The 19,792-nt window shown below is 42.2% G+C and overlaps 1 protein-coding gene across 4 annotated transcripts in view; it reads left to right on the top strand.

Moving 5' to 3' along the window:
- Positions 1–734: 734 nt before the first annotated feature.
- The window catches only part of marchf5 (membrane-associated ring finger (C3HC4) 5), a 41,882-nt gene continuing 22,824 nt past the window's right edge, over positions 735–19,792 (top strand). The window contains exons 1-5 of one of the 4 annotated variants that reach the window (XM_054738605.2): positions 735–1,112; positions 16,957–17,538; positions 17,631–17,774; positions 18,024–18,279; positions 18,573–19,470. In XM_054738605.2, coding sequence (XP_054594580.2) covers positions 16,978–17,538; positions 17,631–17,774; positions 18,024–18,279; positions 18,573–19,237 — 1,626 coding nt within the window. In that variant the 5' untranslated portion in view covers positions 735–1,112; positions 16,957–16,977 and the 3' untranslated portion in view covers positions 19,238–19,470. Of the gene's footprint in view, positions 1,113–16,956; positions 17,539–17,630; positions 17,775–18,023; positions 18,523–18,572; positions 19,471–19,792 lie in introns of those variants that run through there. The other 3 variants (XM_070542311.1, XM_070542309.1, XM_070542310.1) reach the window with 3 other exon arrangements.

The following is a 19,792-nucleotide window of genomic DNA, read 5'->3' on the forward strand; positions in this document are numbered from 1 at the left end:
CATTAAAGCTCAAAGTTATCGAGGAGACTAAAATGTATAGAGAGCACTAATCCAATATGTCCAGTAACATGATGTATATCTGGTGTCACTGTGTGCAGGAGAGGCTAATGCTTTAATCATCTCATTATCAGAGCTATTTCATCTACACATGAATTTGTGCATGAAATTCAATTAAATTGGATTATACATCTAAAGCCATCTAAATCAGGACCAGAGTCGTCTCAAGGACCTTCACACAGTAAACATTCCGATACAGGTCAGGTCATTAAGCCAATCAGTAACAAGTTTCCTATATAAGGAACCCAGCAGGTTGCATCGAGTCACTGACTAGTGTCAGAGTCTTTACAGCAGTCCTCATACTAATTCATATATACTGGATTCAAATAGCGAATGGCATACTTGTATTTGGCATAAACCAACTTTTTCTTTCAAATTCAGGTCCATCCTTCTGTTTCCCAGCAGATACCCAACCTTTATGCTTCTTTAGCCTCTCTATGGCATTGAGCAATATGTTGGCTCCAGCCAGGTCGCTTTAACTGCTCAGACTTTTTTAGACCTAATTTTAATTGTGCATTCAAAATTTGATTTTAAAATCTACAACTAACTGTTCTCATATATTTTCCTTGCAGCTGGAAAGCACGTTAAATTATTTCTGTGTGAAACGTGCTTTAGTCACAGAGCTGCGTTGGTCTGTTTGATAAAACTACATTTCCCATCGCGCCTCACAAGTTCCCTTTGCGGTCTGGTCTTTGTTTTCATGACGAAGGCAAGCAGAGACGGACAGTAAATGGAGTCAAATGGTCAAGCTAAAACAGACCATGACAGGTTTAAAGTATATTTTCACTTAAAATACCACAGGTAAATGCTGTTGCACAGCGATGACCTCAAGGGAATAGTTTAACTCTTAGCTCGTTAGCAGCTGACGCACCGTTTAAGGCCTACGTAGCTAGTTAGCCTTCTCGCTAATTTCTCGCCACCCTCAGCTGCAGCAAGTGACCCAATCGTAATTTTATGTGTCATTTGTTGCGGAGTTAATCCTGTCCAAGCCGAAGACCAACTTTTTCTACCATGGCGGAACAGAATGCGTTGGTCGCGCAGCAAAGTTTAGACAGGTGAGTTCAACTTTAGTAAGCATGCTAACGTGTTAGCTACTCAACTGTTGCAATTGAAGCCATTTTTATTGTACATTAATGTGAAACACCTTTAACATCGACAAAATGTTATCGTTTATGACCCGTTGTTGACTACAAACACAGCTTTTAATATATGTTTATGCTTGGGGTGTGTTTTTAAAAGCCGCTCTTGGCCAAGGCCGTGGGAAGTTGGGGTGTTGAGGGTGCTGCAACACCCCCTTGTGAGTGACATATTATATGCATATGGAATTTAATTTTACTAGATGTTATTCTGAATTTAATTGTGCACAACTACAAATACATAATAGTGTTTTAAAAAATGTAAACGTTTATTTTTCACATTTGCTTTTATGTCAAACATACACTTGGCTAGCATATATATATATATAGAATAGAATAGAATAGAATAATCCTTTAATAGTCCCACAAGGGGAAATTTGGTTGTGTCAGCAGCAACATCACACATATACAAACAATGCAGGACACAGAACAGAAGCACAGTTATTACATATTTACATCATGGACAATAGTTACCAGAGCAGAGTACAATACAGTTGTTTATATAAGCGCACACATAATGTGTAAGCATAGCAGGATACTGAAGATGTTAAAATAGTTTTAAAAGTTTAAGATGATTAAAAGAGTGCAGATTGTTTATTTTTTACCCATTCATTAAAAAGTAGACATGTAGCCTTCAATAAATTATTGCATGTATAAGCTGAGAAAAAGTAATGTGTAAGTTATAATTGTAGAAGTTATTACAGCACTGATGCCGACAACTGTTTTTTTTGGGAGCAGTTCTGATTGTACAGTCTAACAGCTACAGGGAGGAAGGACCTTCGGAAACGCTCCTTCATGCATCTAGGATGCAGCAGTCTGTCACTATATATATATATATATATATATATATATATATATATATATATATATATATATGTAGGTGGAAAGAGTACTAAAATGTTGTACTTAAGTAAAAGTATAATTACTTTCATAAAATTTTACTCAATTACAAGTAAAATTAAAGCTGCAAGCAGCGTCGTTCGGCCCTCGCAGCGAAGCTGCTCGTCCTCCGTCCGCACCCCCTCCGCTCCATCCCAGACGCTCTCCAAACCCAGCTCCGCGCTTCTCCATCCTGGCCGGCAGCCGGGGGCACCAGGGCACGTCTGGCAGAACAGAAAGTCAACCACCCCGACACCAGAAACCGTGAACGGCCTCCTCGTCCACACCTCACCCTGACTCAGCATCCCCTCTGAGCCCACCATTACACGTCTCACCACTAGGAGATACTCTATCTTTACCACACTGGTGATGTGATGTTCAGTCTCGGGCAAATCGCAGGCTGTTTGTGGAAGTTACAGTCAAACGTAAGGTCACAGCGTCACGCCAGAAATCGCCATGGCATCAAAGCCCCCCCTTTCTGAAAAGCTATCAGATCTGAATGGTCATTACAACATCATGAAGACAGTGCATTACCTTAGTGTCATGTTGACTAAATTAGAGGGGACAAATATGGGCATTTCACCATAAAACAGTAGACTTCCTGTAGTCAGGGGGCGGGGCTTAGGTGATGTCAGCTGTCCACATTGTCACTGTCTTCAGATGTGGTCAGTGATCACACAGACAAAGTTTGAAATTGATCTGATCATGCACATGGGAGTTATTAAGTCAAGTAACGTAATGGCGACTGGTCAAAGTTTGAGGCTTAGCCACGCCCACACCTTTATACTTATTTAAAATCCGACGGTTGAAATTTTCCCTCTATGTCTTAAGAGTATATAGCAGGAGTTTGAAGGTGATCGGTGGAAAGGATGACGAGACATCATTCTCCTAATTACGTGTGCGAAAACCACTAAATCGAGTACTTGGACCAAAATGGCCGACCTCCTGTGCGACATTGCGCTTGGCTCCAAGAGACTTTTTTGTAGGTCCTGAGACACTACATTAGTGTGCCAAATTTCGTGATCCTCACTCAAAGCCTGGCTTGGGGCTGATAGTTTTAATGGTCCTAGGGGGCGCTATTTCAGAAAATAGGCCACGCCCACAAACTTCAGCTGTCCAATTCTATTAGGGGTCAGAGTAAGATCACTCATCAGAAATTGTGTGGCGATGTCACAATGGTTGAAGAAATGAGACACAAACGTATTTCCATGGCGTGATGGCGAATTTCGCCATGCTCCCAAAGCCCCGCCTTTATTCGAAACCAGCCAGTACTACAGACCAAGTGACCTCAACTTGTCTGCTGCTATTTGCCAGTGATTGCTGGTGATTGGTTAAAAGGAGTCCAATAGGGAGCTGTGAAAAAAAGAGTGGCGTGGCGACAAGTCAAAGTTTGAGGCTTAGCCACGCCCACACCTTAATACTTATTTAAAATCCGATGGTTGAATTTTTTCTTCTATGTCTTAAGAGTGTATAGCAGGAGTTTGAAGGTGATCGGTGGAAAGGACGATGAGACATCATTCTCCAAACAACGTGTGCGAAAACCACTAAATCGAGTACTTGGACCAAAATGGCCGACTTCCTGTGCGACTATGCACTTGGCTCCAAGAGACTTTTTTGTAGGTCCTGAGACACTACATTAGTGTGCCAAATTTCGTGATCCTCAGTCAAAGCATGGCTTGGGGCTGACAGTTTTAATGGTCCTAGGGGGCGCTATTTCAGAAAATAGGCCACGCCCACCGGATGATCACATCAGATTCTTTTGGGGGCCGGACTAGGATCACTCCCAAGAAGTGTCGTGGCGATATCTCCAGAAATGACGAAATGGAAGGCAAACGTAAGGCCACGTCGGTACGCCTGACTTCGCTGCGCCGCCACAGCCCCGCCTTCTGCAGAAAACTCCCATAAAGTGACGCGAAGCAACCCCAACTTGTCTTCAGTTATCTGCTACAAGTTTGGGATGATTATTTGAAAGGGCGAATTTTTGAAAATTTCCCAGTAAAACTTGACCTTTTAAGTCCTGAGGGGGCGGGGCTTATGTGACATCATCAATCGACCATTCATTTGTCTTCGGGGGGCGATGACGATTGTCCATAGAAAGTTACTTTAACTGTAATTCTTTCATTTATGAAATTATAGCAATTTGAATTTTTTTGGCGAGTGCTTGAACTTTGAGGCCTGGTCCCGCCCCTTCAGTATTTACGAAAAGTCAATTTTATTTTCTCATTTTAATCGTCCATCGCTTCTGTTCGATCGCACACTATTTTTGAGACGATCGTGCGAAAAATGACCAAACTGTTCAACCAAATATAGACCCTAGAAATGGCCAAAACGGGGTCAAAATGGCCACTTTAGTCCAAAATGGCCGACTTCCTGTTTGATATTGACCATGGGTGCAAGAGGCTTTTCTGTGCGTATTGTTGAGTTCTATAAGTGTACCAAATTTCATAACTCTACTATGAAAAAAGGTCAAAGCAGAGGGGTATTTTTAACTTTCCAGGGGGCGCTGTCGAAACATTTTTTTTACCAACTTTCACGTTGCCAGTGAAATACGTAAATTTCACGCACTTTCTATATTGGGCCAGAATTTGGTGAGTTTTTGGATATGCTAAGACCCCCTAAAGGCCACCCAAAGACGTGGAAGAAAAAGAAAGAAATAATAAGAAACGGAGCAGATACAATAGGCCTTCGCAGCTTCACTGCTCGGGCCTAATTAAAGCTGCAAGCAGCGTCGTTCGGCCCTCGCAGCGAAGCTGCTCGCCCTCCTTCCGCACCCCCTCCGCTCCATCCCCGACGCTCTCCAAACCCAGCTCCGCGCTTCTCCGTCCTGGCCGGCAGCCGGGGGCACCAGGGCACGACTGGCAGAACAGAAAGTCAACCACCCAGACACCAGAAACCGTGAACGGCCTCCTCGTCCACACCTCACCCTGACTCAGCATCCCCTCTGAGCCCACCATTACAAGTCTCACCACTAGGAGATACTCTATCTTTACCACACTGGTGATGTGATGTTCAGTCTCGGGCAAATCGGAGGCTGTTTGTGGAAGTTACAGTCAAACGTAAGGTCACAGCGTCACGCCAGAAATCGCCATGGCATCAAAGCCCCTCCCTTTCTGAAAAGCTATCAGATCTGAATGGTCATTACAACATCATGAAGACAGTGCATTACCTTAGTGTCATGTTGACTAAATTAGAGGGGACAAATATGGGCATTTCACCATAAAACAGTAGACTTCCTGTAGTCAGGGGGCGGGGCTTAGGTGATGTTAGCTCTCCACATTGTCAGTGTCTTCAGATGTGGTCAGTGATCACACAGACAAAGTTTGAAATTGATCTGATCATGCACATGGGAGTTATTAAGTCAAGTAACATAATGGCGACTGGTCAAAGTTTGAGGCTTAGCCACGCCCACACCTTTATACTTATTTAAAATCCGACGGTTGAATTTTTTCCTCTATGTCTTAAGAGTATATAGCAGGAGTTTGAAGGTGATCGGTGGAAAGGACGACGAGACATCATTCTCCTAATAACGTGTGCGAAAACCACTAAATCGAGTACTTGGACCAAAATGGCCGACCTCCTGTGCGACATTGTACTTGGCTCCAAGAGACTTTTTTGTAGGTCCTGAGACACTACATTAGTGTGCCAAATTTCGTGATCCTCACTCAAAGCCTGGCTTGGGGCTGATAGTTTTAATGGTCCTAGGGGGCGCTATTTCAGAAAATAGGCCACGCCCACAAACTTAAGCTGTCCAATTCTATTAGGGGTCAGAGTAAGATCACTCATCAGAAATTGTGTGGCGATGTCACAATGATTGAAGAAATGAGAGACAAACGTATTTCCATGGTGTGATGACGAATTTCGCCATGCTCCCAAAGCCCCGCCTTTATTCGAAACCTGCCAGTACTATAGACCAAGTGACCTGAACTTGTCTGCTGCTATTTGCCAGTGATTGCTGGTGATTGGTTAAAAGGAGTCCAATAGGGAGCTGTGAAAAAAAGAGTGGCGTGGCGACAGGTCAAAGTTTGAGGCTTAGCCACGCCCACACCTTTATACTTATTTAAAATCCGTAGGTTGAATTTTTTCCCCTTTGACATAAGAGTCTATAGCAGAAGTTTGAAGGTGATTGGTGAAAAGGGCGATGGTGCAACACTCTCCAAACAACGTGTGCGAAAACCACTAAATAGAGTACTTGGACCAAAATGGCCGACTTCCTGTGCGACTTGGCGCTTGGCTCCAAGAGACTTTTTTGTAGTTCCTGAGACACCACATAAGTGTACCAAATTTCGTACTCCTCAGGCAATGCATGGCTTGGGGCTGACAGTTTTAATGGTCCTAGGGGGCGCTATTTCAGAAAATAGGCCACGCCCACCGGATGTTCACATCAGATTCTTTTGGGGGCCGGACTAGGATCACTCCCAAGAAGTGTCGTGGCGATATCTCTAGAATTGACGAAATGGAAGGCAAACGTAAGGCCACGTCGGTACGCCTGACTTCGCCGCGCCGCCACAGCCCCGCCTTCTGCAGAAAACTCCCATAAAGTGATGCCAAGCAACCCCAACTTGTCTTCAGTTACCTGCTACAAATTTGGGATGATTATTTGAAAGGGCGAATTTTAGAAAATTTCCCAGTAAAACTTGACCTTTTACGTCCTGAGGGGGCGGGGCTTATGTGACATCATCAATCAACCATTCATTTGTCTTCGGGGGGTGATGACGATTGTCCATAGAAAGTTACTTTAACTGTAATTCTTTCATTTATGAAATTATAGCAATTTGAATTTTTTTGGCGAATGCTCGAACTTTGAGGCCTGGCCCCGCCCCTTCAGTATTTACGAAAAGTCAATTTTATTTTCTCATTTGAATCGTCCATCGCTTCTGTTCGATCGCACACTATTTTTGAGACGATCGTGCGAAAAATGACCAAACTGTTCAACCAAATATAGACCCTAGAAATGGCCAAAATGGCTAAAAATCGCCATTTCAACCCAAAATGGCCGACTTCCTGTTTGATATTGACCATGGTTGCAAGAGACTTTTCTGTGCGGACTGTTGAGTACTACAAGTATACCAAATTTCATAACCGTGCGATAAACTAAGCTTTATGGAGAGGGGTATTTTTCACTTTCTAGGGGGCGCTGTTCAGCCACTTTTTTACGAACTTTCACATCGCCAGTGAAATACGTAAATTTCACGCACTTTCTATATTGAGCCAGAATTTGGTGACTTTTTGGATATGCCAAGACCCCCTAAAGGCCATTCAAAGACGCGGAAGAAAAAAGAAAGAAAGAAAGAAAGAATTAAAGCTGCAAGCAGCGTCGTTCGGCCCTCGCAGCTCCGCGCCGCTCCGGCCTGGCCGGCAGCCCGGGGCACCAGGGCACGTCCCCGGAACAGAAAGTCCACCACCCCGACACCAGAAACCGCTAACGGTCACCTTGTCCGCACCTCACCATGACTCAGCATCCCCTCTGAGCTTACCATTGAATTACACGTCTCACCACTAGGGCATACTCTATCTTTACCACACTGATGGTGTGATGACAGTGACCAACTTTAATGCTATTCTGACCATGTTTTTTTAAGTCATTGAAGGTTAAAGATATCTAGGGGGCGCTGTGACCAACTACAGAAAAGTCCCATTGAGGTCAGCGTTGGTTGACAAAGATGGTTTTCTGTTATTTTGGCATCAATCGGACGTTGTGTGCGTTATCTAAAGCCAGTGAGTGAAAGGGGCGGAGCTACAGGGATTTGAACCAACAACTCAATCAATGTGTTTGGTGCAGTCACGTGATGTCACAAGCCAAGTATAATGCCATTCTGACCTTGTCTTTAGAAGTTAATAAAGTTTGAACCCATCTAGGAGGCGCTGTGACCATTTACAACAAAATGCCATAGAGGTCATCTTTGGTCATCAAAGATGGTTTTCTGTTAATTTGGCATCAATCAAACGTTGCATGGGTCATCTAGAGACAAAAAGCTGTAAGTGGGTGGAGTTAAAGTGAATTGAACAAGTGAGCACATACATGTGTTTATTGCAGTTGTGTGATGACTCCCACAAAGTTTGATATAGTTTGGAGCGTTTTTGCAGAAGTTACAAAGGTTTTATGTATCTAGGGGGCGCTGTCTCAAATTTAGGAATTAATCAATGAAGAAGTTTATAGGTTGATAACAGTCATTTGTGTGCAGTTTGGTGTGAATTGCATCATGCATGTGTTATTCAGGGCCTAATATCTATCAGGGGGCGGAGCTAAAGGGATATCAACCAATTACCACAGGATTGTGTTGGGTGCCTTTGTGTGATGACACATAGCAAGTTTGGTGCAGTAACGACCTGGTCTGTAGGAGTTATTACAGTTTTAATGGTGTGTAGGGGGCGCTGTGGTGACAACATACAAATCTGACCAACTGTTTGTGTCTCATTCGATAAAGGGCATCATTGTTGATTGTCATGTTCAGTCTCGTGCAGATGGGAGGCTGTTTGTGGAAATTACGATCAAACGTAAGGTCACGGCGTCATGCCAGAATTCGCTATGGCATCAAAGCCCCTCCCTTTCTGGAAAGTTATCAGATCAGAATGGTCATTACAACATCATGAAGACAGTGCATGACCTTAGTGTCATGTTGACTAGATTAGAGGGGACAAATATGGGCATTTCACCATAAAACAATAGACTTCCTGTTGTCAGGGGGCGGGGCTTAGGTGTTGTCAGCTGTCCACAATGACGTTGCCTTGAGATGTGGTCAGTGATCACACAGACAAAGTTTGATATAGATCTGATCGTGCACATGGGAGTTATTAAGTCAAGTAATGTAATGGCGAAAGGTCAAAGTTTGAGGCTTAGCCACGCCCACACCTTTATACTTATTTAAAATCCGACGGTTGAATTTTTTCCTCTATGTCTTAAGAGGATATAGCAGAAGTTTGAAGGCGATTGGTGAAAAGGGCGATGGAGCATCACTCTCCAAACAACGTGTGCGAAAACCACTAAATCGAGTACTTGGACCAAAATGGCCGACTTCCTGTGCGACTTTGCACTTGGCTCCAAGAGACTTTTTTGTAGGTCCTGAGACACCACATTAGTGGACCAAATTTCGTAATCCTCAGTCAAAGCATGGCTTGGGGCTGACAGTTTTAATGGTCCTAGGGGGCGCTAATTCAGAAAATAGGCCACGCCCACAAACTTAAACTGACCATTTCTATTGGGGGTCAGACTAGGATCACTCACAACAAATTTTGAGGTGATATCACGATAAATGAAGAAATGAGAGGCAAACGTATTTCCATGGCGTGATGGCGAATTTCGCCATGCTCCCAAAGCCCCGCCTTTTTTCAAAACCTTCCAGTACTGGAGACCAAGTGACCTCAACTTGTCTGCTGCTATTTACCAGAGATTCCTGGTGATTGGGTAAAAGGAGTCCAATAGGGAGCTGTGAGAAAAAGAGTGGCATGGCGAAAGGTCAAAGTTTGAGGCTTAGCCACGCCCACACTTTTATACTTATTTAAAATCCGACGGTTGAATCTTTTCCTCTTTGTCTTAAGAGTATATAGCAGAAGTTTGAAGGTGTTTGGTGAAAAGGGCGACGGAGCATCACTCTCCAAACAACGTGTGTGAAAACCACTAAATCGCGCACTTGGACCAAAATGGCCGACTTCCTGTGCGACTTTGCACTTGGCTCCAAGAGACTTTTTTTTAGGTCCTGAGACACCACATTAGTGTACCAAATTTCGTAATCCTCAGTCAAAGCATGGCTTGGGGCTGACAGTTTTAATGGTCCTAGAGGGCGCTATTTCAGAAAATAGGCCACGCCCACCGGATGTTCACATCAGATCTTTTGGGGGGCCGGACTAGGATCACTCACAAGAAGTTTCGTGACGATATCTTTAGAAATGACGAAATGGGAGGCAAACGTAAGGCCACGGTGGTATGCCTGACTTCGCCGCGCCGCCACAGCCCCGCCCTCTGCCGAAAACTCCTATAAAGTGACGCCAAGCAACCCCCACTTGTCTTGAGTTACCAGCTACAAATTCGTGGTGATTAAGTGAAATGGGGCAATTTGGGACCTTTCACAGTAAAACTTGATCTTTTTGGTCCTGAGGGGGCGGGGCTTGTGTGATGTCACCATCTGACCATTCAATTTACTTTGTGGGTGGATGACGAATGACCACAGAAAGTTTGGTAACTCTATTCCATTCAGTTATGAAGTTATAGCAATTTAAATATTTTTGGCGAGTAGTCAAACTTTGAGGCCTGGCCCCGCCCCTTCAACATATACGAAAACTCAGAATCCTCGTCTCATTTTGTTCGCCCATCCCTTCTGAGCAATTTTACACAATTTTTGAGACAATCGTGCGAAAAATGATCGAGCAATCCAATCAGAAACGGACCCTAAAAACGGCCAAAACGGCTAAAATCGCCATTTCAACCCAAAATGGCCGACTTCCTGTTTGATATTGACCATGCTTGCAAGAGACTTTTCTGTGCGGACCGTTGAGTACTACAAGTGTACCAAATTTCATAACTGTACGATAAACTAAGCTTTATGGAGAGGGGTTTTTTTCAGTTTGTAGGGGGCGCTGTTCAGCCATTTTCTTTGCGATTTTTTTGAGACCTTTAAAATATAAAATTTTTCACCAGGCCTGACAAGTGTGCAAAATATTGTGAGTTTTGGGGTATGTTAAGGTCCCCAAAAAGCCATTCAAAGTGGCACCGGAATAATAAAGAAAGAAAGAAAGAAAGAAAGAATAATCAGAGCAAAAACAAGAGGCCTTCGCAGCGCTTTCGCTGCTCGGGCCTAATAAACGGAGCAGATACAATAGGCCTTCGCAGCGCTTCGCTGCTCGGGCCTAATTACCTGCCTCAAAATGTACTCAAGTAAAAGTAAAAAGTAGCTTATTTCAAATGTAGTCAGAGTAAAAGTTACTTAGTTACTTTTTTGACTGTGCAAGGACGGGCTTTTCTGAATAGTTAAAAAAAAGAATGGGGTATAAATGTCAAAGTGGCTGTTTTTTTTATTAAATGAACAAATATGCATATTGAAGTACAAAGGCAGTTACACTGCAAACTAGTAATATAAATTAGGTTATAGTCCATGACTTTTCCCTGAATGACACCCCCCCGGCAGATCCTGATAGACATACCCAGTATCTGAACCTCGCCAGTAGCAGGTGATGGTCAACAGTGTCAAAGGCTGCAGTCAGGTCCAGCAGGACCAGAACAGAACAGTCCCCTGCATCACTGTGAGTCAGAAGGTCATTAGAGACCCTTACCCCCAAATTCCACTACCTCCGCTCCACTCCGGTCCGCTCCCGCCTTCCGCAGCCGCTCGCTTCCGAACTCAATTTTTACTGGTACCCGCTCTACAACGGCTCCGCTCCGGTGTGGAGACCTGAGGTGGGCAAACAAGCATGCGCGGGATTTTCGAGATCTTGCGATACAGTCCGAGCAATAAACGCGGAAGTTAGATCCAAACACCCGTTGTGTGGTAGAAGCATCGGCATGAACTGTTTAATCTGCCCATCATTTGTGTTGACAGATCAGCAGTATTTGGATCAACAAAGTGTGACTACTTTGATAGTAGAAACTGTATTTATGGCTTACTTTTGTGCATTTAAACTTCAGCCGCCACTGATAGTTGTTAAAAGTTGTTAAACCTGTGCTTATGAAACAAAAAACGCCTTTTGTTTATCGATGTATTGTGAAAAACGGAAGTTCTGCTTGCTCCTTTTCCTGTTGGGCGTTTGTGATTTCTGTCCATTGACTGCGGAGGTGCTCCGGCGTCCGGCAAAAATAGGATCGATTCTATTTTTGCCAGACGCCGGAACAGAGGGCGGCGCATGGCGCCGCACTGCCGGAGCACGGCCGCAGTAGTGGAATTGCTCTGATTGACTAGAACGGGACCGATTTTGCTCCGGCGTTCGTGTCGGAGCGGAGGTAGTGGAATTTGGGGGTAAGAAGAGCTGTTTCAGTACAATGAGCTCAACGAAAACCTGACTGGAAGCTATCATAGATGTTATGTTCATCAAGAGCAGCTGTGAGTTGTTTAGCCACAACCTTTTCCAAGATCTTGGAGATGAACGGAAGTTTAGAGATGGGCCTGAAGCTGCTATGGAGAGAGGGGTTGAGACTCGGTTTTTTAAGAAGCGGGTGGATTACAGCGTTCTTAAGGTAAGCAGGGACCTGACCAGAAACCAGAGAAGCATTAATTATAGAGAGCACGCTGGGACCGATGGACTGAAAAGCACTTTTAAACAAAGATGAGTGTAGGATGTGATGACTGTTGCTTGACTTGCTCCGTCCCGGCCTCTGCCATCTGGTCAAGATGTCTTCTCATATTGATCAAACCTGTTGAATGACAAATACATAACACATATTTAATATATCTGGCAATTAAGTTTTGATGGAAGATGCAACAAGAATCCACATTACAATATTATACTATTTACAATATTATACTTTTTGACAGTAAATGTTTTGTTAATGAACCTTTCATTCATATTTTATTCAATTTTATATTTTGTACTGTTCTTTTATATAACAACACATAGTCAGAATCAAAACCAAGAAGCGTTTCCATCACATATTCTCAACATATTTCTCAATAACAGTCATCTTATATTGTCTTTTAAATAGTAGTAGACTAGCAGCACTCTGTAAGTTGTCGTCTAAACCATTCCAAAGCTTAACACCTCTTGTGGATATGCAGTGAGTTTTGAGGGTTGTGCGGGCGCATACCACCTTGAAATTATTTGATCCCCGCAAATCGTATCCACTCTCTCTATCAAGAAACAGCTGTTGAATATTGATTGGTAATTGATTCTGTCTTGCTTTCTACAAAATTTGCATTGACTTTAGGTTAACTAGATCTTCAAGTTTTAAGATTTTAGACTTCATGAAAAGTGTATTAGTATGGTCTGTGAAACCAACATTATGTACAATCCTAATAGCTTTTTTTAAGTCTAAATACTGCCTCCAAATGGCTACTGTAGGTATTACCCCAGACCTCTGCGCAGTAGCTAAGATAGGGTAGAATAAATGCATAATACAAGATTAGTAGAGCTTTGTGGTCCAGAAGGAATTTACATTTTCTCATAATTGCAATATTCTTTGCCAATTTCTTTTGTATGCTATGTATATGAGATCTCCAGCTGATATTGTGAGTATCACTCCCAGAAATCGATACTCATTTACCTTTTCTATTTCATTGTTGTCCATTTTGATTCTGATTTCAATGTCTTTAGTTTGTTTACCAAACAGCATCATTTTTGTTTTTGAAATTCAAGTTTTTATTGAACTTTCTTTGAGGGGCTGGTACATAGCAGTCTCAGTAGATACTAAACATGGAGGGTCTAAACATACAGTTATAACGGTTGATTTTGGATACAATTCCCAATCATATAACTCCTGCAGACACGTAATGCCGGAACAACAGCAGTCAAATAACTTGCTTGATTTCACCCAAGGCCTTTGTCTGTCTTTATAAAGTTCCAGAATCCATCCCAGTGAGAACAGGGTGTCCGCGGGGTTTTAAAAAGTATTAAAAAGTGATAAATAAAAATAGTCAAATTTAAGGCCATTAAAAGTGTTAAATTTGGTCTCAGAGGTATTATTTTTTCCTAATTAGGTATTATTTTTTTCAGACTATCAGGTGTCGTATTGTGAACATCGCCATAGAAATATATTCTGAATGAAATTGAAAATGAAATATGCAGGGCTCGCGGGGCTTTAGCATATCCGGTCACATAATGATGACGTCAGTGGTCGTTCGGCATCCCGCGCAGTCAACTGTCTGAACTGCTGAACAGAAGTGGCTTGTTACGCTTAGTTTTAGATTTACCTCAAGGCATATCTTCTTGGAGTGGGCAACCATCATCGTCTTCATGGGCAAATGCAAGTTTTCTGCTAGCTGGGTGGACGACCCAGCGTTTAAGGACTGGCTCAGACCTGTAGTAGGTAATAACAGGCAGGCTTATTGTTCGGTGTGTAAAAAAATCATCATTGTCAACTGGATGGGAGCTAACGCACTTCGTTCGCATATGCAGTCCACTAAACATAAAAATGGAATACGTGCTCGGAGAGACCAATTAATTCTACCACTCTCAGCTGTCTCTACGGCTTCACCACCACCGCAAAGTAGTGCCACGGTAAGCCTCCCGGCCAGCACTATGGCTCCAGCAACGTCGGACCTTCGGGTGTTCATGGGCGCCACACCAACACTGCGCGCGGAGGCTCTGTGGTGTCTAAACACTGCTGTTAAACACCACTCATTGAACTCCAATGAAGGGATTTCGGAGCTGTTTAAAGAAATGTTTCCTGACTCTGACATTGCAAAGTCATTCACGTGTGGTAAAGACAAAACCGGGTACATCATCAGATTTGGATTAGCATCGTTCTTCAAAACACAGCTTGTTGATGGCATCAACAAGGCTGGGCCATTCGTATTGATGTTCGATGAGAGCTTCAATCAGGCGTCAAAGAAGAAACAGCTTGACATTCATGTTCGATATTGGGAGGACGACCGTGTCCAATCCAGATACTTTGGATCTCAGTTTTTGGGACATGGAAAGGCCGAAGATTTGTTGCATCATATAAAGGTAAGTTATTTTATATATAGCCCTACTTACGCAGTATTCAGTGGTCACTAATTTGAAGAGTTATTTATTCACAAAGGCTTTGTATATTATATAGGATGTTGTTGGCTAATTTACTGTTGGTTACACATAGGGTTGTCACGGTAACCGGTATAGCGGTAAACCCCGGTAAAAAAGTTGACAATAAAAATAACCGTCCAGTTTTTAAAAAACTAAATTATCTCGGTGGGTTTACCGTGGCCACGGTTTCGGCGCGGTGACCCTTACCAGCCACCGTCGCTTCAGCTGAAGTTCCCGCGGCACGCACACGCACTTTTTATTTTGCAACGCACCAAAATTTTGAAGCTGAAATAATGGCGGAAGGAGGAGACGGCAGCGCCCAGGACATCCATCAGCCCTCAAAGAAGACTAAATCGGAAGTATGGGCATATTTTGGATTTCTGAAAAACGCTGAGGGACAGTTAATAGAAGACGGCTATCCCGTTTGCAGAACGTGCAGGAAACAAGTGTCTGCAGAAGGCAGCAACACTTCGAATCTAATGGCACATCTGCGTGACCATCACCCACGTCTCTACAGCCAGTGCAAGGTAAGTTAACATTAGCATTTTAGCTTAAATGCACGACGTGAGGACTTTTGGTTGAGAGAGAATGCAACGAGTCGCTATATACTGCAGCCGCAGCGCCCTCTGCCAGCATTTAAACCGTGTCACGGACACCCTGTTGCTGGATGAAGCATCTTATTTGTTGATGATGAAGAGAAATATACAATTAGTTCCTTGTCATTGGTTTGTTTACTTATTCAATGCCATTTATACTTGAACATTTGGATTTGATTACATAGTGTAGTAGTTATTTTAGTCATTTGTTTAAAGTGGCTATTTATTTTAAATACATATTTTTTAAGGTTGACTTGTACAGCGCTCAAGTCAAGTGTGGACTGGAGTTTTAGATTTTCATTTTGATAATGAAGAAAACAAGTATATGAGAAAACAAGTGGTGTTTCTTTGATTTGTTGTTTATGTTTTGAATGTTTGGATTTGTATAATTTAAACCTGCACTGACTACCGTAACATGTTCCAGAAAAAGAAGCTATTTGTTCCTTTACTTGTGAAAAGTTGCACTTTTGCTAAGGATTTGTGTTATTTTAGGTTTAATAAACAATATTAAACCTTTTCAGAACTATTTCAGTTTGTGTAGAACAGGACTATCAATGCTTTCTGAACATATGCAACACTGTTAAAAAAATACCGCGATAATACCGCAAACCGTGATAATTTTGGTCACAATAACCGTGAGGTTAAATTTTCATACCGTGACAACCCTAGTTACACAACATAATGAAATTTGCAAAAGTCTAGCAGTTACTTGAATGAAACCTGTAGGCCCACCAACATTTATTTACCTGTGGGGTATAGCTCCAAGGTACAAGACAATTATGTTTTAGTATTTTGTTAATTTCTAACAACCCATCACAGCCATAGAAATGTAATATTTGGCTCAGGTTTTGTTGTTTTTTATTGGGGGGGGGGGGGGGGGGGGAACTAAATAAAAGTATATCAGGGTTATAATAGCATTAAAATTCTAAATAAATAAAACAAACTAAATAAAATAGGACTCTCACTCTCTTTTAGAAAATGTTGCACCAAAGACAACAGGATAGACCCTGTCTTTCCAAAACAAAAAACACAATGGCCTATCCAGTGTCAACAACCAAAACTGCATTTCAATAATGATAATAAATATTAATATTAGAGTTGTACATTTCTTAATCTCCACATATTGAGGCAGAAAACATTTTTGAGTTCATTTTCATCTATCGTTCAATGAATTGATTATTGATTTATTGCTTATGTCCCAGCCCTAGTTTTAGTCTTTTCATTAAAAAAGTTGTGTAACAGGGCAAGACTGAAAAAAGAATAAATGTATAACAAAATCTTAGCAAATGATGCTTTTTAAAAAAGTGTATTGATATGGGCCAGATTAACAACCATGCAAATCAGGCAAGTATAAAATATATATGGCAGATTAATTATTATTAAAAAGCCCAACAATTAATACAGGTGCTACGGTTCTGTAAAAACACTAATACTGACTGGCAACGTTGAGCCATGAGCCAAGTCACCATGAGTATTATGCTTTTGGTCATGTCGAACATATTCTAGTAGTAATTAATCCAAAATTGGACTCTGTCACTTTCTCTCAACCTTAGCTTATGTGACACACAAGATAATGCAGTGAGTGTTGAGATCTATTTTACTGTGTCTGATAACACAGATTTCCTCCTGGTGTCAATTCACAGGAATGTGTCACACGGTTGAATATGAGGCAACTGCTATCCGTTGGAATGGATGGCCCCAATGTGAATTTCAAGTTGGTGGATCTACTCCAAAAAGAACATGCAGAGCTCTATGGAGGCGTCCAGGTTGTCACTGTTGGAAGCTGTGGACTTCACACCATCCACAATGCTTTAAAGGCAGGCTTTACTATGTGGCAACTGGAAAAACTTCTGCGAGCCATGCACTTCCTCTTTCATAATGTTCCTGCCAGGAGAGAAGATTTCACCAGCCTGACAGGGTCCTCCTGCTTTCCCTTACCATTTTGTGGCCATAGGTGGGTGGAAAATGTTCCAGTGGCGGAAAGGGCAGTTGAAGTTTGGCCACTGCTGAAGACATATGTGGATGCTGCAGAGAAAAAGAAGGTTCCAGTCCCCTGCACAGCTTCATATGACACCATAGTAGCTGCACAAAAGGATCATTTCATTATTGCAAAACTCCAATTCTTTCTGGCAATTTCAAGAACTTTCAACCCCTTCTTGACAAAATTCCAAACTGATGAGCCAGTGTTGCCCTTCTTGGCCAGAGATTTGACTGAGCTGCTGATGGTAATGATCATTAAATATTTTATACAATTGACTGCATTTGGTGAATTTGTGTAAATTGCTGGATTATTAACTGCTTGTTTTGTCATTTTAAGAGTTTACTGAGGCGGTTCGTTCAACGAGAACTCACTGAGGACCTCACACCCCTGCAGCTGATCAAAATTGATCTAACAGATGAAAGGAACTTGATGTCCCCAAAGAGTGTAGACATAGGCCTGGGAGCAGAATCTGCTATCAAGGTAATTTTATTTATTCCCCCTGAGGTGCACATGTGTTTTGGGATGCCTACACAAAGAACCAGGATGTATGTTGTAAAATTAATTTCTGTCGTTTAGTAGTACTACTGTTACTACTATGTTTAGGCTGCTACTACAGCTGATATTCAAATTAATAGTAATAATATGAAGATGAAAAGAAAATAGGGATAAATAAATATTATTTTCCAAAGCATTTGCAGTGAACATTCACTAATGTTCCTCACTTCTCAGGAACTTCAGAGCAAACCAGGATTCAAGGTTGGTGAGCTTTCTGTGCTCACCTTCAGACGAGAATGTTTGCAGGGCCTGGTTAAGGTTGTTGTGAAGCTACAGGAGAAAAGCCCCCTGAAGTTCCAAGTGGTCAGGCAGACAGCATGTTTGGACCCTTCAAGAATGCACAGAGATCCTGATTGGTGCATCAGACAGATGAAGGGAATAGTGCAAACATTCCTCCAGGGCAAACATTTGGCAGGTGGCATCCCAGCTGGTAAGAATATATTGTATAGGGACAGTCAAAGTGCATAGGTTATTCGGATTGATTAGAGCGTTGTGTGGGAAGTGTGCGTTAGAAAGATGTTTTTCTGCATTCTCCTCCCAACAGTCAGGAAGTGTCAATGCTTTATCAAATTAAAAAGTTCAGAAGAAGCCTTACACATCCCTAGCTCTTCTTAGATGTTATAACATGATGTTGTGATGTATGTATTGCCAAATGGTCTGATGGGCCAACTGGGACTACTACATTTAAATGACCTATTAAGTAACTATTTATCTATGTTGTAGGTGATGTCATCATTCAGCAGTTTACATCATTGCTGTCTCTTGAGGCTAGAGGTGAACAGTTCCGCTCTTTCCAGCCTTTCAAGCAACGTGTGGATGTGTTTCTACACTTGACCCTCAGCCCATCCTACATGGACCTGTTGAGATTCTGCCAGAGCGTTTTACTTCTTTCACATGGACAAGCCACCGTGGAGAGGGGCTTCTCCATTAACAAGGAGGTGGAAACCTGTAACCTTCTAGGTGAATCCTTGGAGGCACTGAGGTTAATCTGTGACAATGTTAGTAGCTGTGGTGGTGTCCTCAAGGTGCCTTTAACCAAGGACTTGCTGGCTTCTGTGGCCTCAGCAAGGTCCCAGTACAGGCTCTACCTGGAGCAAGAGCGTAAAAAGAGGGAGAGTGATGCTCAAACACAGAAAAGGAAGGTCGCAGAGGACGAACTACAGGAGCTCAAGCAGCAACGCAAAGTCCTGGAAGAAGTCTGTGCCATCCTTGAAAATGATGCCAACAAATTAGCTGAGGAGGCAGAGGGGAAAGCTGGGTCAAAAATGGCTCAGCTAATCACCAAATCAAACACACTTAGAAGGAGACACAAGGAGAAAAAAGAGGAACTGGTCAAAATGGACAAAACTATTGAGGAAAAAGCCATGGAATTAAGGCACTTGCCATAGCCTATTTTGCCCAAAGGTTCATATTAGGCCTATAGCACAAGTGCAAACAATAGTTCACCAGTTCATGTTTCCAATTTGTGAAAATAAAACAGTTCATAAAAGATATCAGTTTGGAATGCATCAACTTGCAGTAAATGCCAGTGTGCTGGAACTGTCCATTCTCTCCATTGCACATTTTATGTTTGTTTTATTTTCTAAGTAAAATAAATATGTGCAATACGTTGTCAACATCAGTGAGTCTCTAAGTCTATTCTTTTTATATGTTATATATGTTAAAATATGTGTAAATAGGTCGCTGATTAACACTTGCAATTTAGTGTTGTGATGGTTTTAAAAAAATTCTGAAGGTAGTAAAAAAAGGTATTAAAAAGTAGTAAATTTTACTTAAGGATTGCTGTATATACCCTGGAGAAGTTCCCTCTCTGTTGTCTTCACTCATTTTACTGAGCATACATTCATATGATGCAGATTCGGCCATTGCACAGACCCATTCCTTAACCTCTGGAGATTCTACTGCTTTCCAGTGTCTTAAAATGACTCGACAGGCTGTTATTA

This window comes from Nothobranchius furzeri, chromosome 12 (assembly GCF_043380555.1).
Source record: "Nothobranchius furzeri strain GRZ-AD chromosome 12, NfurGRZ-RIMD1, whole genome shotgun sequence".
Classification (NCBI taxonomy): Eukaryota; Metazoa; Chordata; class Actinopteri; order Cyprinodontiformes; family Nothobranchiidae; genus Nothobranchius; species Nothobranchius furzeri.